This window comes from Dipodomys spectabilis, unplaced genomic scaffold (genome assembly GCF_019054845.1).
Source record: "Dipodomys spectabilis isolate Male_0828 unplaced genomic scaffold, ASM1905484v1 ptg000532l, whole genome shotgun sequence".
In the NCBI taxonomy this organism is placed as follows: domain Eukaryota; kingdom Metazoa; phylum Chordata; class Mammalia; order Rodentia; family Heteromyidae; genus Dipodomys; species Dipodomys spectabilis.
This window is the reverse complement of record NW_024871209.1, coordinates 1357543-1377666: the sequence shown is the minus strand read 5'-3', so window position 1 is coordinate 1377666 and position 20124 is coordinate 1357543. Positions and strand designations below refer to the sequence as shown.

At 45.0% G+C, this 20124-nt stretch overlaps 1 protein-coding gene across 1 annotated transcript in view; it reads right to left on the bottom strand.

The window, feature by feature from the left end:
* The window catches only part of Stx18 (syntaxin 18), an 85139-nt gene extending 65567 nt beyond the window's left edge, over positions 1-19572 (bottom strand). Inside the window, exon 1 of the mRNA XM_042670310.1 lies at positions 19339-19572. Within this exon, the coding sequence (XP_042526244.1) occupies positions 19339-19506 (168 nt within the window). The 5' untranslated portion in view covers positions 19507-19572. The remainder of the gene's footprint in view (positions 1-19338) is intronic.
* Between the last annotated feature and the right edge of the window lie 552 nt (positions 19573-20124).

Genomic DNA, 20124 nt, shown 5'->3' with positions numbered 1-20124 from the left:
CTACGGGCCACCCATTAGGAGTGGATCCTAGTATCACGCCCTTCTCCACAAGGCCACAAACCACCTCACCTGGCATCACTTTTTTTTTTTTTGGGTCCAGTCGTGGGGCCTGAACTCTGGGCCTGGGCGCTGTCCCTCAGCTCTTCAGCTCAAGGCCAGTGCTCTACCACTTGAGCCACAGCGCCCTTCCGGCTTTTTTCTTTTTGCTTATGTGGTACTAAGGAATCGAACCCAGGGCCTCAGGCATGCAAGGCAAGCGCTCTACCAATGAACCACCTTCCCAGCCCCGGCATCACTTTTATTAAAGAAAAAACAAATCTGAAAAGAGGGAGAGAGGCCTGAGGGCATGGCCAGTTAAAGAATGTCTAGCCAATAAGAGGCCCTGAGTTCAACTCCCAGTATTTAGTAAAATGAAAAAACACAAATATGTTAGTTGGAGAGATCCACAAGCCTAACTCGTCCGAGCTGTCTGTCTGCTTCTGCCCTCTGCTAACCTCTCAAAGCAGTCTTTCCCCAAGAAAAGGCTCCTCTCCCTCCCTCTCACATCCCTACATTTCAGCTTCCTCCATACCTCAGTATCTTTCCAGTCTACAACCCTGGTGTGGATGGCTTTCCTGTGGTCCATCTCTGCTTCACAACAAGCTGACAAAAGTATGTTCTTCTACTGTTCATCAGACACCTCCAGTAATAACTACAGCTGGGTGCCGGTGGCTAACATCTGTAATCATAGCTACTCAGGAGGCTGAGATCTAAGGATCATGGTTTGAAGCCAGCCCTGGCAGAAAAGTCCCTGTGAGACTCCTATCTCCAATAAACTATTCAAAAAAGCCAGAAGTTACACTGTGGCTCAAGTGGGAGAGTTCTAGCCTTGAGCACAAAGAGGCTTCGGGACAGCGCCCGGGCCTGGAGTTCAAGGCCTAGAACTTTAATTAGCAAAATAAAATAGCAACAATAACTACAAAGCTTAGCCACCCACCTCATCAGCTACTATGCAAACCTCAGTGTCACCTATATTGGAGTTTTCATCTCCAATATTCATCAAGTCCTACTTCCTGTCAAACACATCTCAACTCTATCCTCTGCCCCTACGCTTGCTAGTTTCATTTAGATGAGCCTTGACTGGACCACAGTGAGAGTTCACCTGGTAGGTGTCCTGCCAGTCCTCTTCGAGAGAAGGCCTCTTGTTGATGCTGAACCCACCAACGTGGACACAATGATCTAACGTACATACCCGATTGCACCAGTCCCTGCTGAAAACTTGTGGTCCACAAGGACTTGAAGATGCCATTCCTTTCCCATTCTAAGCAGCTCCTATGCACTGCCCATCCCGTTCTTCATGTCTACAGTATCCAGATCCACATGGATGACAGCACAGATTACAACATGCTTTAACTATTTGCCTCTGTCTAGCTTTTCACTAGACTGGAAGCTTCTCAAAACCAGAGATGATCTCACTCATGTTTGTACCACAATACGTGTTACATGCCAGGCGACAGTAGATGCTCAACAGTGTGTGATGATGGGTAAGGGATACAGAACTCACTCACAAACACTCTCCGGGCAAAGCCACATGACATACATAAAGCAGAGGGAATGGCACAGCAATGTCCAACTCCTGTTGGCCAGCCATAAAAACGCACTGCTCCCTTCTTCTGGGGAAGGAGATCCGCAGACTGCCTCTGGAAACATTCTTCCCCAATTATCAGCCTTGGGTAGTTGGTAGAGGTGACACGCTGCCACCACGGCAGAGGCCAGTCTTAGTGGAAGATCCTTTTCCTCTGGGGAAAGTGGGTGTTAGGACAGGCATATGACTCAGTCTGAGCCAACGAGAACAACTGGATGGGTAGAAAGAGAAGAGTGAGGTCGGCTAGTGATGTGCTGCTTTGGCTACCACAGAACAAGCACTTGTTAAGGAGCTGGCAACACCAGGAAGGGCGAAACACAGGGAGCAAGAACGAGGAGTTTGGTGCACTGTAACCGAGGAGTTTGGTGCACTGTAACCAGCCACGTTGGAGGTAAATAATGCTACTAGACCTTTTAGTGCTCTCAGTCAATAGATTCCTTTGATCATTTAAGCTGATTTGCACTGGGGTCTCTATAACTTGTAACCGTAAGTCTCCTGAAGTAAGTTAGCATCTGGGAGGAAAAATCAAGCTGCACACTAGGAGAGAGAACAGGAAAAGGGAAACAAATACAGAGAGGGTGAAAGTGGACCACCAGTTTAAGTCTGACAGGACATGAAGGTAGCAGGCTCCAAAACTCAAAGAGGAGGCAAGACTGGAGACAGGAAGAGAAGGCCTTCCAATCTAGAAGCACCAGTCAGACCAGCACAGGGCCATCCTGCCGGACATTTATGAAAAGAATAAAGTTTTATGAAGAGTTAGAAAAAGAAATTAAAAAACAACAAATGCTTCTTTTTAAAAAGGCTTTTATGAGGAAAAAAAAAAAGAAAGAAACGACTTAGGGATAATTTAATCTGGAGAAAGCAAGTCCTAAAGGCAATTTAACTTGTTGAAGGGTTATTTAGAAGGAGGTGACTACACAACTCTTCTCCAATTTCACAGGGCAAAGAACGAGAGGAAATTGATTTAAATTTCAGTATGAAGCTAAAGGCAGCCAGCGAGGGTACTTGGGGGAGACTGCTAATGAAAACTGAATTTCTAAGGCTTTTAGAAGATGGAAAATTATCCATGTTGGTTCTTTTAGGTTTTGGTCAAACTCAACAAATATTTAAAGAGTGTCCTTGATTCATAGGTTCAGAACTATGTGAAAAAACCTTACCATGGGCGAGGCTCTGAGCCAGACTCTGGGCATGCAAACAGGAGTTACATGGGGTGGATGACCTGTTTGAAGGCTGTATCGCCGGACACAAGTCACTGTACAAAGGGTATGGTGGTATATACCTGTAATCTAGCATACTAAGGCAGCAAGATGGCAAGTTCAAAGCCAGCTTGGGCTACAACAGCAAGAACCTGCTTCAAAAACAAAACAACAGCCAGGTGCTGGTGGCTCACCTCTGTAATCCTAGCTACTCAGGAGGCTAAGATCTGAGGATCACGGTTCAAAGCCAGCCCAGGCAGGAAAGCCCGTGAGACTCCTATCTCCAATAAACCACTAGAAAACTGGAAGTGGCGCTATGGCTCAAGCAGTAGAGCACTTGCCTTGAGCTGAAGAGCGCAGGGACAGCACCCAAGCCTAGAGTTCAAGCCCCATGACCGACAAAAACAAAAACAAAAACCATACACAAAGCACCACTGTAGGGATGTAAACAAAAGTCAGGACACAGTCCTAACCCTCTCCTTTTTGCTCCTCTCATCCCCAATTCCCCAAGGTAAACAATATTGAGTGGGACACTCAAATGCACTTTTCCAATAGCACCTGCAAAGTTAAGAATTGTGCAATCACAAAATGTCACAAAGCAGTAAATGTGAAGGATTTAACAGGCCATATATATTCCCTTATAACAAGTAATACAGACAACAAATCTCTGAATTCAGAGAGAGACCAGTAGAGGCCACAATGGGCCTTTCAAGAGAAGTACAATCTGAGGAGGTACAGGAAACTGAGTAGTCTGGGCCAGCAAAACAGCAGCCATTACCCAATGAGGTAAAGAAGCCAATGGGATAGTGTGGGGAGCGTGGATTTCACACTGGGAAAGTGGGTAGCCCAGCTTCACAAAGACCTTCGGGCATCAACTAAATAACGGCATGTTTTGAAGGCTCTGGAGTCAAAGTAACATGATAAAAGCAACATCTTCTACACAGTGGCGTGGGGGGGGGGGGGGCATCTAAGAATTCTGCATCAGCTCAGGCTCAAGTGGACGAGGGTGCAGTGGAGTTGATTAGACAGAGTGGAAATACACACACTTCCTTATTTTCTTCAGCATTTTCAGATATATGGGACAAAGGCCTGTCCCCTTGGACCTGGTCATTAACTGCACAGATGGGCCAGGAAAATAGAGAATGAGTGACAGAACTGAAAACATGGCAGCCAATGTGAAGGAGCTGATGCCTAGAATTTTACTTACACACACAAATTATAACATCAAAATGTCAACATGTAAACAGAAAAAAAAACAGCTCTTCCAAAATGCTGGTTTGTGTGCATTGTGGGAGACACTGTTTTTACTGTCATTGGGTCAGTGAAGAAGCATAGAAGCAAACAGCCTATACTGACTGAACTGTGCCAAGCAATGAATATTAAGAGAGACTTCTACAGAGAGAGAAAGGGTCTTTTATTATTTTTTGGGGCTGAAATTTTTCCAGGTTTCATCTTTTAACATAACTGAGATACAGTCACAGATTCCCAGTCACTCCCACAGGCAGATACTTAGAAACTTAAAAAAATTCATCACCTCTCCTTGATATCTTCCCCCCTTCCGTTCCTTAATTTAATTTTGATTCAACTTCCTCTTGTCACTGCTGGCTTACAAATCACAGCCTGTGTCTGGAGTCAATCAGAGTTATAAAGGACCCCACCACGCCTTCATCTGGGGACCCATTTATATATTTTTTCTTATTTCAAGAGGTAGAGAGGAACTCTGGGTTTCCAATCAACCATCACATTCTGCTCTTTGGGGAGGTTTGCCTCCCTGCACAGTCTAGGGTACATCAAGCTCTGCTCTTGGCAAGGCCGTTTCCTTCCTACCTGCATAGAGATGAACGTGCCTTGGGAACTCACTTGCAAAAGAAAAAAAAAAGGATCAAGTGTGGATAAAAAATACATAAGAGCATTAACATTAACAATCGGTCTAGCATTCAAAATTAAATGCAATCTCCTTATTACTTTAATGGGATCCCTTAGACTTGAAGTATTTAACTAGTCTCTTTCACATCAAGGATTCATTATATAATTCTCTCAATATTGGGTATGTAAACTGTTCGCTGACAGAATAAAAACACATTTCCACTGGAACAAAAACTAGCGGAGGACACTGCAGTTGATTCAGAACCCGATAATGGGTTACAGATTCCGTTCCAGTTCAGATTTATAGTCCACGTGCTGTAGAACCATTTACTACCTTCAGGTCGTATTTGGAAGAGAAGTAGGAACTGCTACACCACTGAGCCTGAAATATGACTTTTCCCACTGCAGTGCTGAGCTAGAAAATGAGGGTGAAAAACACATGTCATATAAAAGCTACCTTAAACAGAAAGGCAGAGAAGAACTGTTCGAAGTTCTGGCCGCAGGGAGGATCTCCCTTGGTCCTTGTCTCGCAGGGTCACCTGAGTAGGGCTGCAGTATAGGCCTGCCAATCTCTGGCTGGGTCTAGCTTACTGCATAACTCAATCAATTCATAGGATGAAGAACATGAACCTCACCTGTGTCAGTACGCAGACAATTAAATCATGGGTTGTGGATGCAAAGCTTTTACTCAGTCATCAAGCCAACCTGTTTCTTCCACCCTCCGGCCTCCTACTAGAGAGTGGGACCCTCCCCCTGCAGAATCTCTTCAGAAGCTAGAGCCTAAGGGTACCCCAGAACACAATCTATATGGACCAGCTTCCTGGGACAAGTGCACAGAGGACAGGGTAGAGGTCACAGGGGGGGGGGTCCGTACAGCACAGCCTACCATATGCCTCTCACATTCTTTCCTGCCTGTGTGTCCCCTGCCACACTCTCAGTCAGGGGTACTCGCCTGCCTCTCCTCTCCATTCCCACGTGTGGAAAACGCATGGTCATCTGGGACATGTATACAATCACCTCTGTCCCAAGTCTCTTTCAACCTCACCTAGAAGTAAGCTGTTCATCCTTCAAATCCTCATTGCTTTTCTATGAAAGATTCTCCTTACTGATGAGTAGGCCTTATATTCACAAACTTGTTTATGAAGTAACTTACTGCTCTCTAACACGAATAGTGTTACGTATTCTGTTTACTCTATCTTCTCAGACTGCAAATACATAGAAGTAGAGTTTGTCTCTCTTATTTTTCCTCAGTTCTCAGGATTAAAGGCCGCACCTGGCCAGTAGCAGGCACCCAATCAACATTGTTGAGTGCCCCCTTGCAGAATCCAGGCAGACTGACGGCAGATGAAACCCCGCTCATCCACAGGGCAGTCCGTGTGCCTTCCTCCCTCATAGGTGGATGCTCAGTGCACACAAAGCACACTTCACATCCTGAGCTCCACTCAATCCTCACACCAGGGAACTGCACCCTCAGGGCTGAGTCCAGCTTGCCCCAGCCGCGAGAGCTGACTGTGCAGGCTCCTGGCTGAGTGGAAGGAAGCTGCCTTAGCCACCTTCCCTGGAGGAAGTCCACAATCAAAGCTGGTCATGCAGTGCTTAGAAGGGCCTGCCTTTTGCCTCCAGTAGCCAATTCTTTTTCTTTTTCTTTTTTTTTTTTTTTTTTTGTCGGTTGTGGGGCTTGAACTGTAGGCTTGGGCGCTGTCCCTCAGCTCTTCCGCTCAAGGCAAGCACTCTACCACTTGAGACATAGCGCCACTTACAGTTTATTGGAGATAAGAGTCTCATGGACTTGCCTGTCTGGGCTGGCTTTGAACCACAATCCTCAGATCTCAGCCTCCTGAATAGCTAGGATGACAGGTGTGAGCCACCAGTGCCGGGCTCTCCAGTAGACAATTCTAAACTGCCAGATCAGCTCCAGAGCTTTCTACACAACTGACTGTCCCCAGACCAGAAACAGTAACTGAACTTTTACAAACATCTATAATCTGTAACTGTGATTCCTTTCCTTACCAGTGACTTTATTAACTAAGACCACAAACCTTTTTCCCTTTTCCTTAAAAGCAGACGTACATACTATCAGAAATGTATTTATACTAGGCTGAGCAAGGTGTGGTGGCACATGCCTGTAATCCCAGCATTTGAAGGCTGAGGCAGGAGAATCGTGAAGTTAAGGCCAGCTTACCTACAAAGAGAGAACCCTGTCCCCAAAGAGAAATGAAAAGAAATATACCAGGTAATTACTTATTTTATTTAGAGAGGGAAAATGAGAGAGTGAGAGAAAGGCAGGAAGAGGGGAAGGAAAAGGGCAGAAAAAGGGAAGGAGGGATAGAAAGTGAAAGTTTGGTTACCAAAAAAAAAAAAAAAAGTATTTCACCAAATCTAGGCAAGCACTTTCCGATATATACAATTTACAAACGACACCCTAAAGACTGCAGAGACCACAGCCAGAGTAAATCGCAAGAGACTGGCTGTGCGACACCACGCTGAGCACAGCCTCATGGCCCTAGGCAAACCCATGCTTCCCCAAGAACCTGCACTGCAACGCCAAGAGCGTGGGGGACTCTGGGGGTGGCGAAGCCTTCTGACCAAGTAAAGCTGGAAGCAGGGTCCGGTAGGTGCTGAACAAGTGGTAGTTATTACCAGTTGTTACTTTTCAGATGACAGCCAGAATACTGAAGCTTCAATGCAACATTTGTGGATGATTTTCTTGTATAGGTTCAGAAAGTCTGAACTGCAAATCCAGCTGAGTTTCAGGAAAATCACCCCCTTTACGAAAGGTTTCACCACAAGCCTCCCTTCCACAGAGGCACTGAGCTGCACGTCACGTTTATAATTCAATGCTGCTTTCTATGACAGTGATCTATCAGATGAATTAATTCTCCAATTCCTCCACAAGTGAAAAAAGTCATCTGCTAGGAGTTTTGTTCTGTGTTGCTTCTCATCTCCAAAGCAGAGTGTGTTCATGGAAGAAACTCTAGAAGAGGGAGAGACCAATACCCAGGAGCAGTCAGGCCTGATAATGCCACGCCCCCTCTGTTTGGTTGGTATTTATTAGTTTACTCTAACGTGGTAGGATATACTCTCCATGCTAGGACACACTCTGTGATCCTCTTGCACAAATATGCTGGAGCATCTCTGTAGTGACAGCTGTCACCACCTTGATCACTGTTGGTAACACTGCGGCCTAACACTCACAACATCCCCAACTTCTAGAAGGAATGGCAACATCCATGTTTCATTTCGTTTCATTAAATCATTAGTCCACTTAGAAATGTATCTTAGTGCACATAAGTAGGCAATAACAATATAAAAATTCTTTTTTCCCCCCAAAGTACCAAGCAATCCTCTTATAACCGTCACTGAATAAACCTTTCCCTCCTGATTCACATCATTTAGCAGGGATATCACTTACACATATGCGTGCACACACACACATGCACATGTGCATGCTCACATCAATGAACAATATATGCATATATTATACATACTTGGCTTGGAAAGGTTTTAGTATCTGATAGGGACAGTGTACCACTGCCCCAGTGCACACTAGTCCATATTTTTTTTTTTCAAAAATCCATTAGCTATTATCACACGTCTTTTTTGTGCTATTTTTTATTTTTATTTTTTTGAGGCTTGAACTCAAGGCTCTATGCTCTTGCTTGGCTTTGTCACTTAAGGCTGGTACTCTGCTACTTGAGTCACACCTCCCCTGCTTTAAACATCCTTATTTTCCTAGATGAATTTCAGAACTACTTTCAGGTACCTCATAAACAAGTTAGGTAGACATTTTTCTACTACAACAGCATCAAATTTAAAGATTAAATTAAGAATCCCTAATACTGCAGGGGCATCAGTAGCACATGCCTATAATTCTAGCTAACCAGGGGGCTAGAATCTGAGGATCACCACTAAAAGCCAGACCAGATGGGAAAGTATGGAGACTTTATTTCCAATTAACCACCAAAAAAGTCAGACAAGTCAGAAGTAGGGGCTGGGAAGGTGGCTCAGTGGTAGAGTGAGCCTAGCATGCATGAAACCCTGGGTTCAATTCCTCAGTACCACATCCACAGAAAAAGCTGGAAGGGGCACTGTGGCTCAAGTGGTAGTATGCTAGCCTTGAGCAAAAGAAGCTCAGGGACAGTGCCCAGGTCCTAAGTACAAGTCCCAAGACTGGCAAAAAAAAGTAGAGGTGTGGCTGAATTGGTAGCGCACCAGCTCATTAAGTTCTGTGGGGCTTACCTCTGATTGCCAATACTCATTTCATACAGCGTGCTGGAGCCCATCCTCACTCACCTCTGGCACCCACTGGTCCCATGAGGCTGGGGTCTTTCCCGTCACTTGCATGGGCCATCCACGTGGGCTATACAGGTTCTACAGGGCTCTGTTCCCACTGAAAGCATCTAGTCTTCCAGCACAATGAATACATCTGAATGCATTTAATGCTTCCAGATAACCTAGTGACAATTCTCCTCCTACCGTTAGGAACTCCAGTTTCTCAATTTGAGAAAAGATGAAGCAGAATGCACACTGAATTGGTATTTTTGCCTTTTTATTTAAGAGGCAAATTTGAAACAAATTTGGTTAAAATGTACTATTTATTTAAAATAGCCACAAACTGGAAGCAACCTAAATACCTCTCAATAGGTATTCAGGTAAATCAAGGGTGTGGCATATTAAAATCTCATTCATTTAATTACTCATCTTTGCTGAGGTGCTGAGGGCAGACCCTGGGGCTGCTGTGTGTGTGGAGGACGGGGGCTCAGTGCTAACCCACACCCTCAACCCCCAGCCACTGGACTGTTTTTAGTGACCATGCAGTCAAATGAATCGGTAGTACAGAGCAAAATGAAAAGATGCAGAAATATTCCCACAATACAGTGTTAAACTAACAATTCAAAGAAATGACACAGGAGTACATAAAAGTATTGTAGAAAGATCTTGGTTTTAAAGAAGTATGGGAAGTTGTACAATAAATTCTAGCAATGGTTATTTCTGGCCCGTTAAATGTGAACTCCATCTTTAAAAATGTTTTATTCCAGGTAGTGCTGGAGTCTGAACTTAGTGCTGTGGGCATGCTAGGCAGGGAGTCTACCATCTGAGCCACACCACAGTCTTTTTGTTTTCAATTTTTGAGCTGTTGCCAAAGGCTGCCTCAGAACACAATGCAAATCCTCCTACCTAAACCTCCCACATAGCGGGATTACAGATGTAAACCACCATGCCAAGCTTATTGGCTAAGATAAGGTCTCACTAACTTATTGCCCAGATTGGCTTTGAGCTGTATCCTCGCACTTTCCACCCCCCAAGTAGCTGGGATTACATGGTAAGCCTTGTGGCCAGCTGCTTTATTCTGTTCAGGGAGTACTTACTACTTTTATAATGAGATTTTAAAATAGTCAGCTTTCAAACATATCCTACTGACAACAGTCCATTATTAAGAGCACACAGTCACTATTAAACACATTTGGAAAAACATACCAAATGTCAAATTTGAAAAACAAATCATATCTTTCCACTGGATAAAAATTTCTAAGTGTATGGGGAGTCGAGAAACCCAAGGAAAGAGGCAATCCTTATCAAAAGTGTTTGAGAACATACCCTAGGGTCCTGAGAAGGCTGCGCGCTAAACCCTGGAACCATCCCCCGAACAGGTCCGTAAGGATCATCTACAATGCCTGGCACTGAGCAAAAACTATGAGTCCAGAGGGGTTAGGAGGTTGTTCAAAATCACACAGTTAATTACTGGCAAAATCCACAACTTGGGATTTTGGAATTCCTTCCTCAATTCCTTTGAGTTATGATATGCTGTCACCTATCTTTTCTCTCACTAGAGAATTGATTGCTGGATGATGCCCAAGAAAAGGCAAATGCTCATTTCACCAGCTGTCCCATCAGTAGATGGAGTGGAAATGTGCCCAATATTGGGAAGGAAAGACTTGGTTTGACACCACTAATGAGTTCTGTGATAAGAACTTTTTGGCAAGCATACATATGTCACACATTAGTGGGAAGTGGCAAGCTCTAGCATTTCTATACTTTGAGAACTGAAAAGCCAGGAAGCAAAGAGGACTTTGGCATGTAAACTTTCAGCTGTGCTATATTAGTTATGTGTAGATGTTACTGGTTTATTCAAACAAATCAATCTTTCATTCCTCTGCCTTATTCAAAGCCCATTTTAAACAAAATGTGTAGAAACATAAAAAGGCCTCATGCCATAAGCCAGAATTAACATGGTAAACCTTGTCAATCCTTCACCTGCCAGAGGGGTGCCATATGGATTTTCATATGCCACGCCTCCAAGACTAGGTCACATGGTCTTCATGACTGTATTCAGAAAATAATATTACACATTCATTTAGTAATAATCTCTTCCTTAAAATGAGAAAAATTAAATGAGATCATATAAAGAGCTTAACAGAGGTTCTGTTTAGCAAAAGTTAAAAAATTACTAATTTTTCAAAGTTTATATCCTCTTTAGTATTACTAATAGAACTCAAAATAAATGAACATACTAGTTCAATAACCCCTCAGATCTGCTGTGGAGACCAAAACCTAGCAGCACTCAAACCCCCACTAGAAAAAGGCACACATTAGCACATAATCTGTGAACATCACTGTGTATATGTTGAACACACATACTTTACTCACAATACAGTGGACGTGAGATGTATAGAACCACTGTGTTATTTAGAGAAGGAAAAACACATGTACGTGTTCAGTATGCCTGCAACATACACTTGGTGGCACTGGCATTTGAACTTGGGGTGTTGAGCTTGCCAGGCAATCACTCTACCACTCGAGGATGCCTCCCATCCATGTATGATATTTTTTTAATCTTTTCAATACCCAGCAGTAGAAGCCAAAGCTATGCAGTCTGGGTATGGAGGACTGCCTTGCTGACGATACTTGGCTATATAAGATCTGATAAATAGTCCTAATCTCCATATGTAGACTAATCTGGTTCAAGTCTCCCAGATGAAATCAGACCCTGAGCAGGAAGAATTTCACCAAAAATGTCACACTGGGGGGAGCTATTTCAGCAGCCTACCCCAGTAGGTGATACACTGAACTATTGGTTAACATGCCAACTAGAAACTGAGGAAAGACAGAACTCTTAAATCTACTTCAGAATCTTCTTGGAATGAAAAAAGAAAACCAACTGACTATCCATGAGAACCATGCTTCTAGGACATGTGACAGAATCACCACCTCAAGGAAGCTTCTTTCCAGAACAAAGCCCTGAGATCAGGAGAGCATGCAGCATTTGCACAGCCTTTCCAAGTCTCAATCCTTACCTGCACTCACGCAATGCTGATCTGCCTACCTACCACAAGACCCAGCCCAGTGTGCAGGCTTTGTGAGGCAGGTCACCATGCAGTTGTATGAGTGTATGTACCAGGCATCCATTTGGTACTTAACTGTCTCGATGACCTAAGTGTAGCACAGTTGGAGGGTACTCCTGGTCTCAGCGATGCCCTCCAATCATGTTACCCAGGAAGCACTGCCACTGGGAAGTCATCTACCTCTTGTTTTAAGAAGAGCCATTGGGCTCCTTAGGTTTATTCTTTTCTGTTTAGAACCAAGAAGAAAGCATGAGAAACCGATGCCCTATTCTTAACTTTGAAAACAAATATTATTGTGACTTCATAGCATTTAATCTTCCAACTAGAAAGCCAGGCATCTTTCTACCTCTACCTCTTTCCAATTCCACTAATTCATTATTTTGTTGAGTCTACTTCCTAAATACTAAATACATTTGAGCACTGCTAACCCCAGAATCTAAAATCTGAGCTGGGCACTGTGGCACACAACTATAATCCTAGCTACTTGGGAGGCTTAAGTGGAAGGATCTGTCCCCAGACTGGCCTGGGGAATAAAAGCAAGATGCTATCTGAAAAATAACCTAAAGGCAAAAAGGATTAGAGGCCCAGCTCAAGTGATAAGAGTGCTTGCTTAACAAGCACAAGACCCTGAGATCACACTGCAGTACACATACAAAAGGAGAACCCTCCAAAATATAAAACTTTCTGAGCACAGATATAATATCCCAGAGTGGAAAATTCTATACCTGACTTCATGACAGGTTGTAGACAAAATGCAAGTGTACTAACAATATTCTATAAAATTACATTCAGACTATGTGTAAGAAGTGCAGTTTATTTTTAGACCTGTGTCCTATCTACAAGATAGCTCATCATGTGCATGCAAATATCCAAAAATCCAAAAATTCCAAATCCTCAAAAACTTCTGGCCCCAAGCATGTTAGAAAAGGAAGACTCAAAGTGTGATGGATTAATCACCAGCTTCTTAGCTTTCATATGAATTGTTAAAACAGTCTCATAATTAGCTCTCATTGTCACACTCCAAAACATCACTGATATTGCAACTGCTGGTTTTAAAATACAAATGCATCATGCCTCTGCTTATGTAGTACAGAGCCTAACATCCAAACTTTTTACACTGCTGACTACACTAACCCAAGAGCTGGCAAACTCTCTCTGAAGGGCCTGGCGCTAAATTCTTTAGGCTGTGCAGGTTCAGCACTGTTGCCATAGCATGAAAACACCCTGAGCATGTACATAAATAACAGAACATGGCCACATTCCATAAAAACAGAACAAAACAGGGAGAAGTCTAGATCTGGCATGCAGGATACAGCCTGTGGTCGTTCAACCCAAACTGTTAGTCCACTGTGTAACATCTCTGAGTTCATCCTGACTCCAAATGCCCACCATTACAAATTCCCACAATTCCAGGTTTTGAATCCCCACAGAGCTGAAACCAAGGGCCAGGGCAGGTGAGGGCAGGCCAGGCACCATGGTGGGTGATGTCAGTTCTGCCAGCCATTACCTTTTACTCCTTACTCCCAGACAAAGCACTCCCCTTTCTGTGCTTCTGCTGGGCTGCTATTTTAATACACAAGCGACCTGTTACCACAAACTGGGGTGGACATAGAGCCTGACAACTAAAGAACCTTACTCTGTTGCCTCTGATGATGACTATAATAGAGGGTTTGGACCAGGTGCCATTGGCTCATGCCTGTTATCCTAGCTACTCAGGAGGCTGAGATATGAGGATTGCAGTTCAAAGCCAGCACAGGCACAAAAGTCTGTGAGACTCTTATTTCCAATAAACCACTCAGAAAAGCAGAAGTGGCACTGTGGTTCAAGTGGTGGAGTGCTAGCCTTGAGCTGAAGAGCTGAGGGACAGCACCCAGCCCCATGACTAGAAAAAAAAAAAAAAAAAAGAGCGGGGGGGGGGGGGGGGGGAGGGGTTTGGGACCCAAGCAGAATCAGAGTCCATTTCTAAGATGCACCAAGTCAGCAAAACAGTCCCAGGTGCTCAGGTTAGTAGTTTATATTAGGTTACTATTAATTGCAACCAAAAGAATTGAGACTCCTTATTCTTGAGACTTTCTTCTTCCATGTGCCTAAGGCCTTCAAAGTTGCTATCACTCTATTTTAGAAAAGAAGAAACCAAGATCAAACAACTTGCCCACATTCTTATAGCCAAATCCAAGTCTTTCTGTTTGAGGTTCTACTCAGTACTACCTCAAGAACAAACACACTGTTTTCCATCTAAAGACTAAAGATTTTGTGTTGTATAGTGGAGGCCAGGTGCCGGTGGCTCACACCTGTAATCCTAGCTACTCAGGAGGCTGAGATTTGAGGATGGCAATTTGAAGCCAGCCTGGGCAGGAAAGTTTGTGAAATTCTTAACTCTAATTAATTAGCAAGAAAGCAAGAAGTGGAGGTATGGCTCAAGTGGTAAAGCATCAGTCTTGAATGAAAAAGGTAAGAGCAGCATCTAGGCCATCAGTTGAAGCCCTAGTACCAGGCACACACACACAAAAAAACCCCCAAAACATTAAAAAATTTTAAAAAAATTAGTGGGTACTGAAATAGGAGCTGTGGAGTGAAGTTAGCATTAAAGCGGCTCTAAGGACCTGCTTTCTACCTGTTATGACTTTGGGTCAATCATTTCCCTTGTCTGGCTGTGTAGGGTAAGCAGGGTAAGGTCAGGCTTTCTCACTATAGCTTCTGGGGGGCTTTGGGCCTGCACTTCCAAGGACTGGGATTCAGCTGGCTCAACATATTGATGTAACCTTGAGCTATGCAGGCATGCAGTTTCTTACATAACTTGCACGTAGCCTTGACACTGGTGCATATTCATATCTTTGTGTGGTCATCTCTGGCCTAATTCCACTTTTGTCTAGAAAGTATAAACAGGCCCCACTGGAGAGCAAGGTATGAGGGGGGTACTACTTCTGAGGGCAGAATATGAACGTGTGAACAGAATAAAGCTGGTATTGCTGTGGAAAGTCTGTGAGTCTTTGCTGGGATGGCTGATGAACAGAGCACCATGCAGTGTGTGGCCACTGCTGCTGAATGTGAAGACAGAGGCTGTGAATAAAGCATGGCCATCCCCACCTTGCTTTCTTTGGCCTGCCCAGATCAAAGGAGACCCTGAGAACCTCCAAAAAAAATCTTCTGCTACACAGGCTGTTAAGTCCTTCCACCTAGAAAATGCTAAGCCCCAACAGGATGAACTCAAGGTCTTTTAACATTCATTTTTTTGTTGGTGGTGGTGTTTTTAAAGGGCTATGGTTCTGCTTTAAGCATACAATTTCATTTTAACTAGCTGTCCGGTAGGATGATAGATTTGAACTTAACGTTAAGCCCTAGGAAATGCTCCTAGGATATAGAGCTGTAAAGGGTCATGGGGAGGAAAAGGATCACAACATGGATAGTGCACACCCTTAATCCTAACACACAGCTGCAGCCGCCAGCCCCACACAGGGCTCCACTCCTTCCTGTGCACTTGTAAGTGAGAGATCCAAGCACAAGTCAGCTAAGTGGTCTGCAGACTAGAGCCTGGAGAATAGCCTCCATGGACGGTCTGGTTTCTTTGAACAGAGACATAGCCTGGCAGGGCATCCTCAGGCCCATTTGATATGATAATGAGATGCAGATAAGAGGGTATGCCACGCATGCCCACCCCTAAGTGGCAGGATCCAGCTTGGAACCCAAGCTCCAGCTCATTTACTAATCTCATGGCTCTTTATTTTGCCCACTCCGAGCTAATTAACCAAACAACCTCCCATTGCAAAATGGTGTGTTCATTATTCTTTGGAACTGTTCAAAAAGTGTAAGTCCTTCAAAAAAAATCCAAAATGTCATTATTGTTCATTTTTAATTTAATGGGTTGGCATGCATTCCAGAGCCATTTGCTAATATAAATTATGCAAAACATAAATGATTAGCAAATGCTTGCTTGGCTATCAAGATAGCAAAGTTGAACATATTTAGCTAGGTGTGGTAGCACATATTATAATCCCAGAACTCAGAAGTCTGTGTGAGACTCTGTTTCTGAAAAACAAAAAAAAGCTACTATTTAGAAGAAAGATGCAGAAGAAACTGACCCATCATGGTGGTGGTGGGAATCTATTTTCAGTATAATCTTATTAAACTTACTATAACTGACAACAATTCAGTGAGATAGAAATCCCATCTCAAACATGTTCTATCCACAATGAGGAACAGAAGTAGAATTGGGCTAGATAAAAACAAACCCTAGAAACATTATCAGTGCTTCAAGGGAAGCATTTAACACAGGGCCCTACCATCCCTGGCTACCTTTCCTTAGATTAGACAGCCAGGGCTAAGCCCAAACTGGAAGATGTGCTTCTAAAAACCCATCTCTTGCTTCTTTTCCTTAGATCTGAGAGCCAGGAATAAGCTTGAATTGGAAGACCTCCTTCTAGGAGTAATGAGAATGTTAAGGACAAGGAATCCAGGACCATCAAAATGCCAACCATGCTTTTAGCCAACATCAAAAAGCCAGGAAGCTCACCACTCGGTCTTCCCTCTTTCCTCTGCACAAGGAAAAAACACAGCAGAGGACAGGTATAAGTGAGGAGGAAACACACAAAACAATTGCAACAAACATTAGGTTCCTTAAAATACATTTTTCTTTTTCACATGGAGAGGGGCAGTAACCCTAAACACATCATGTCCCTACTAAATGGAATCTCTAAGCCCTGACATCTTTCTACACCGTTAAATAGCAAACCTGGATTTTCCAGCTACATGTAGTCTCACCCTCTAAGAGGTGTCCAAGTGTTCTTTTCAAAACACTTCTGACAAGCAGCTTCCTCTGTGGAATTACCACCAGAACCAGGAACTCAGCACCACAGTCCTGTTTCCATTTCCAAAGTCCAATAAGCCAAAACAACTTCAAGTACATCACTGAGGGACAGACCTAAGTAGACACAGAGCCCCACTCCCAACCCTCACTGGGCTTGATACCTGAACTGTGCTTCTTGTCTCTCATATTCCTGAAGCTCCTACCCCTGAGGGCCAAAAATCCAATGATTTCAGAAAGGGCCATCTAAAACTCAAAAATGAAATCTCTGTACAATTCCATAAGAATGCAGGAACAGGTTGGTCAGATTGAGAATACAGAAGAACATCCTAGTTTCCCCTCCTCTTATCTCAACCTGGGAAGCTCTCCCTTCTACAGACATACTGATATATACAGGATGGGATCAATGGAGGCTGGGAACACGGCTTAGAGGTAGAGTGCTTGCCTAGCATGCATGAAGCCGTGTACCATATAAACAGAAAAGGCCGAAAGTGGTGCTGTGGCTCAAGTGGTAAAGTGCTAGACTTGAACACAGAGAGGCTCAAGGACAGTGCCCAGACCCTGAGCTCAAGTCCCAGGACTGGCAAAAAATAAAAAATAGATGGGATGAATACCATTTTTAAAGACTTATTTTGTGAGATAGCTAATAGTTGCAGGGCTAAGGTAACAGACTAGGCTCTGGGCCTTCTTTAGTGCTTCTAAGGGTCACACAGCATCTGACTCCCTATAAGGCAAAGTTCAAATCTACAAAGCCCTTCAAGATCTACTTCTGTCTGCCACTGTAGTCGTTTTTCTGGGAGTCCCACATTCCAGCCATGTTCAAATGCTTGTTCAAATGTCAAACCAACTTAGATCAGGCTGATGTACATTCCATGCCTTTGGACATATTACTTCCATGGCCTCAGATGCCCTTCCCTACCAATCTGCACTGACGCATCATCTCCTCTTCTAGAATGTTATTTTTGCATGGTTGCCTAGTAATGCCCTACCAGACTTGTAGGTATCTGTTTCACCAATCCTATATCCTGTTACTCTTAGACAGTACTGGCCAGAAGGAAGGTACTGTTTGCTTTTATTGACTCTAATCTGATTGTCTTCCTTTTTTTTTTCAGTACTGAGGTATGAACTCAGAGCCTCACACTTGCTAGGCACGTGCTCTACCACTTGATCCATGTTCCTAGCCCTTATTTGCTTTAGTTAGTTTTCAGTTAGGGCCTCACATTTTTCCCCCAGGCCAGCCTTGGACTTAGATCCTTTGGTCTTCTCCATAACTGGGATTACAGGTGTGAACTGCCACACCCCTCTTATTTATGATGAGTATGCAGTAATGTGTATATGTGTGTGTGTGTGTGTGTGTGTGTGTGTGTGTGAGAGAGAGAGAGAGAGAGAGAGAGAGAGAGAGATAGAGAGGGAGGGGGCAGCCTCTCTCCATCTCCAGTAGCTGAGATTACAGCATGTGCCAATGAGTCATTGAACCTGATCTAACCCCCTTTCAGATGCTTGACCATCTTCTAATAACAGCCATTCACTAATTCATGCCTATATATTCATTCAAAAATAACAAGTGTTGGGCATTGGGCTATGTTGAAATCAATGATGTTAAGTTTCAGGGACCTCTTATTTACATCTTCCAATGATCTGAAGTTTCCTTTTGGTGATTTTATATTTTTATTTTTTAAGAAGTGCAGAGAGAACTGTGTAAGCTTGAGGCTCCACAAAACTACATCTACTCTACTCTTACTGCCAAACATACAAACCTGCACAAGGCCAACATGTCTTGCTAACGGCCTCTTAAGTGGAAAAAAACAAACAAACAACTGTTATTCAAGAAGTATTTACAAAGCAAGGCTAGGAGTCGTTCCCAGATGAAGCCAACTCTGTTCCTGCCAGTGAGAAGGTCCCTGATCTCAGATGGACAAACTATTCACAGCCCGCTGCGTTCTGGGTACAGAACTCAGTTTAGATAATCATATCCGAGTGTCTGTGGAAGATGATCCTAAACCGGAGGTCTAACCACGGCAGGAGGCAAGGGGAGGGTAGAGTTCAGCGGCTGAGGGTTATTTCTGTTGTTTTGCGATGGTCTGGGCTTGAACTCAGGGCCTGAGGGCTGTCCCCGAGCTTTCTTGCGCCAGGACGGCGTTCTACCTCTAGCGCCATACTTCCACTTCTTTCACGGACTTTGCTGCTCTGAGTGGCTTCGAACCGCGTAGCTAGGATTATAGGTGTGAGCCACCGGCTGGATGGGTTTTCACCGGAGTCACAGGGCGAGGGTCTGGGGGAGGTTTCCCCGGTGCCGCAGTGACGCCGAAGTCATTGCCTCACAAAGGAACCCACGACGCGGGGGTCAGAAGCCGAGCTCCCTCCCTCCCCTCGGGAGACACGGGCTTGGCTCCGACTCAGAGGCCAACGCGGGGAACGGGCCCCCGGCGGGTCCCGGACGCGGGTCGCCGCCCCGTCTCGCGTCCCCCTCTGGCCACCCTCGCCCCGTTTCCATGGCAACCCGCTCACCACTTCACGGGCCCGGCTGGAAAAGTCGCCCTTGGGCCGGGGGCTCCGGCGGAACAGCTCGTCGCGGGTGCCATCGGCCCCGCCGCCCACTGCCAGGCCCAGAGCCTTATTCCGCGTCTTCACGGTCTTGACGCTAGCCCGGAACAGTAGGGTGATGTCCACCGCCATGTCGGCCGGCACCTGCGGGCCCACACGTCAGCAAGCCGCGACCCCAGCGGCAGGTCGGGCCGCGGGGGGAGGACGGTTCCGGCTCCGCACGCTTCCGTCCGGAAACCACGACTCCCAGAGAACGGTTCCGGTCTCCGCCCCGACATAGCGGCTGTCGGAGAAAGGTTCCGGCCTCCCCGGGCGACCGGACCCGAATTCCCGCCGCGCGAGACGCGTGGGCGCCCTCCCCCGGGTTTCCCTCAAGGCAAACCTCCAGAGAGCAGAGGCTTCCCCAGCCAGGCCGAAGGCTTCTCGAACATTCGGCCACTCGGGCAAAGAAGCCAGCATCTTGCTGAGTAGTTGTCTGAGAATTCATTGAGTCAGGAGACGCGGGTCCGGATTTTTGACTGCTTGTGAGTGCCCTTAAGTGTTGGGACATGGGGGTCGCCAGGCCTGCTGCCCTCGGTGGGGACGAGACGGGGTGGGGGCTCGCAGATTGAGGGATGTCAGCATCACCACGGTGAAAACGGACGCCGGGGAAGCTCGGCTGAGCCCCTTGCTCAGAATCTATAGACATAGATGACAAGTCTGCCAATGGGGCTTTCTGAAGTTTTGGTCCATGGTTTAGTTTTAACTTAA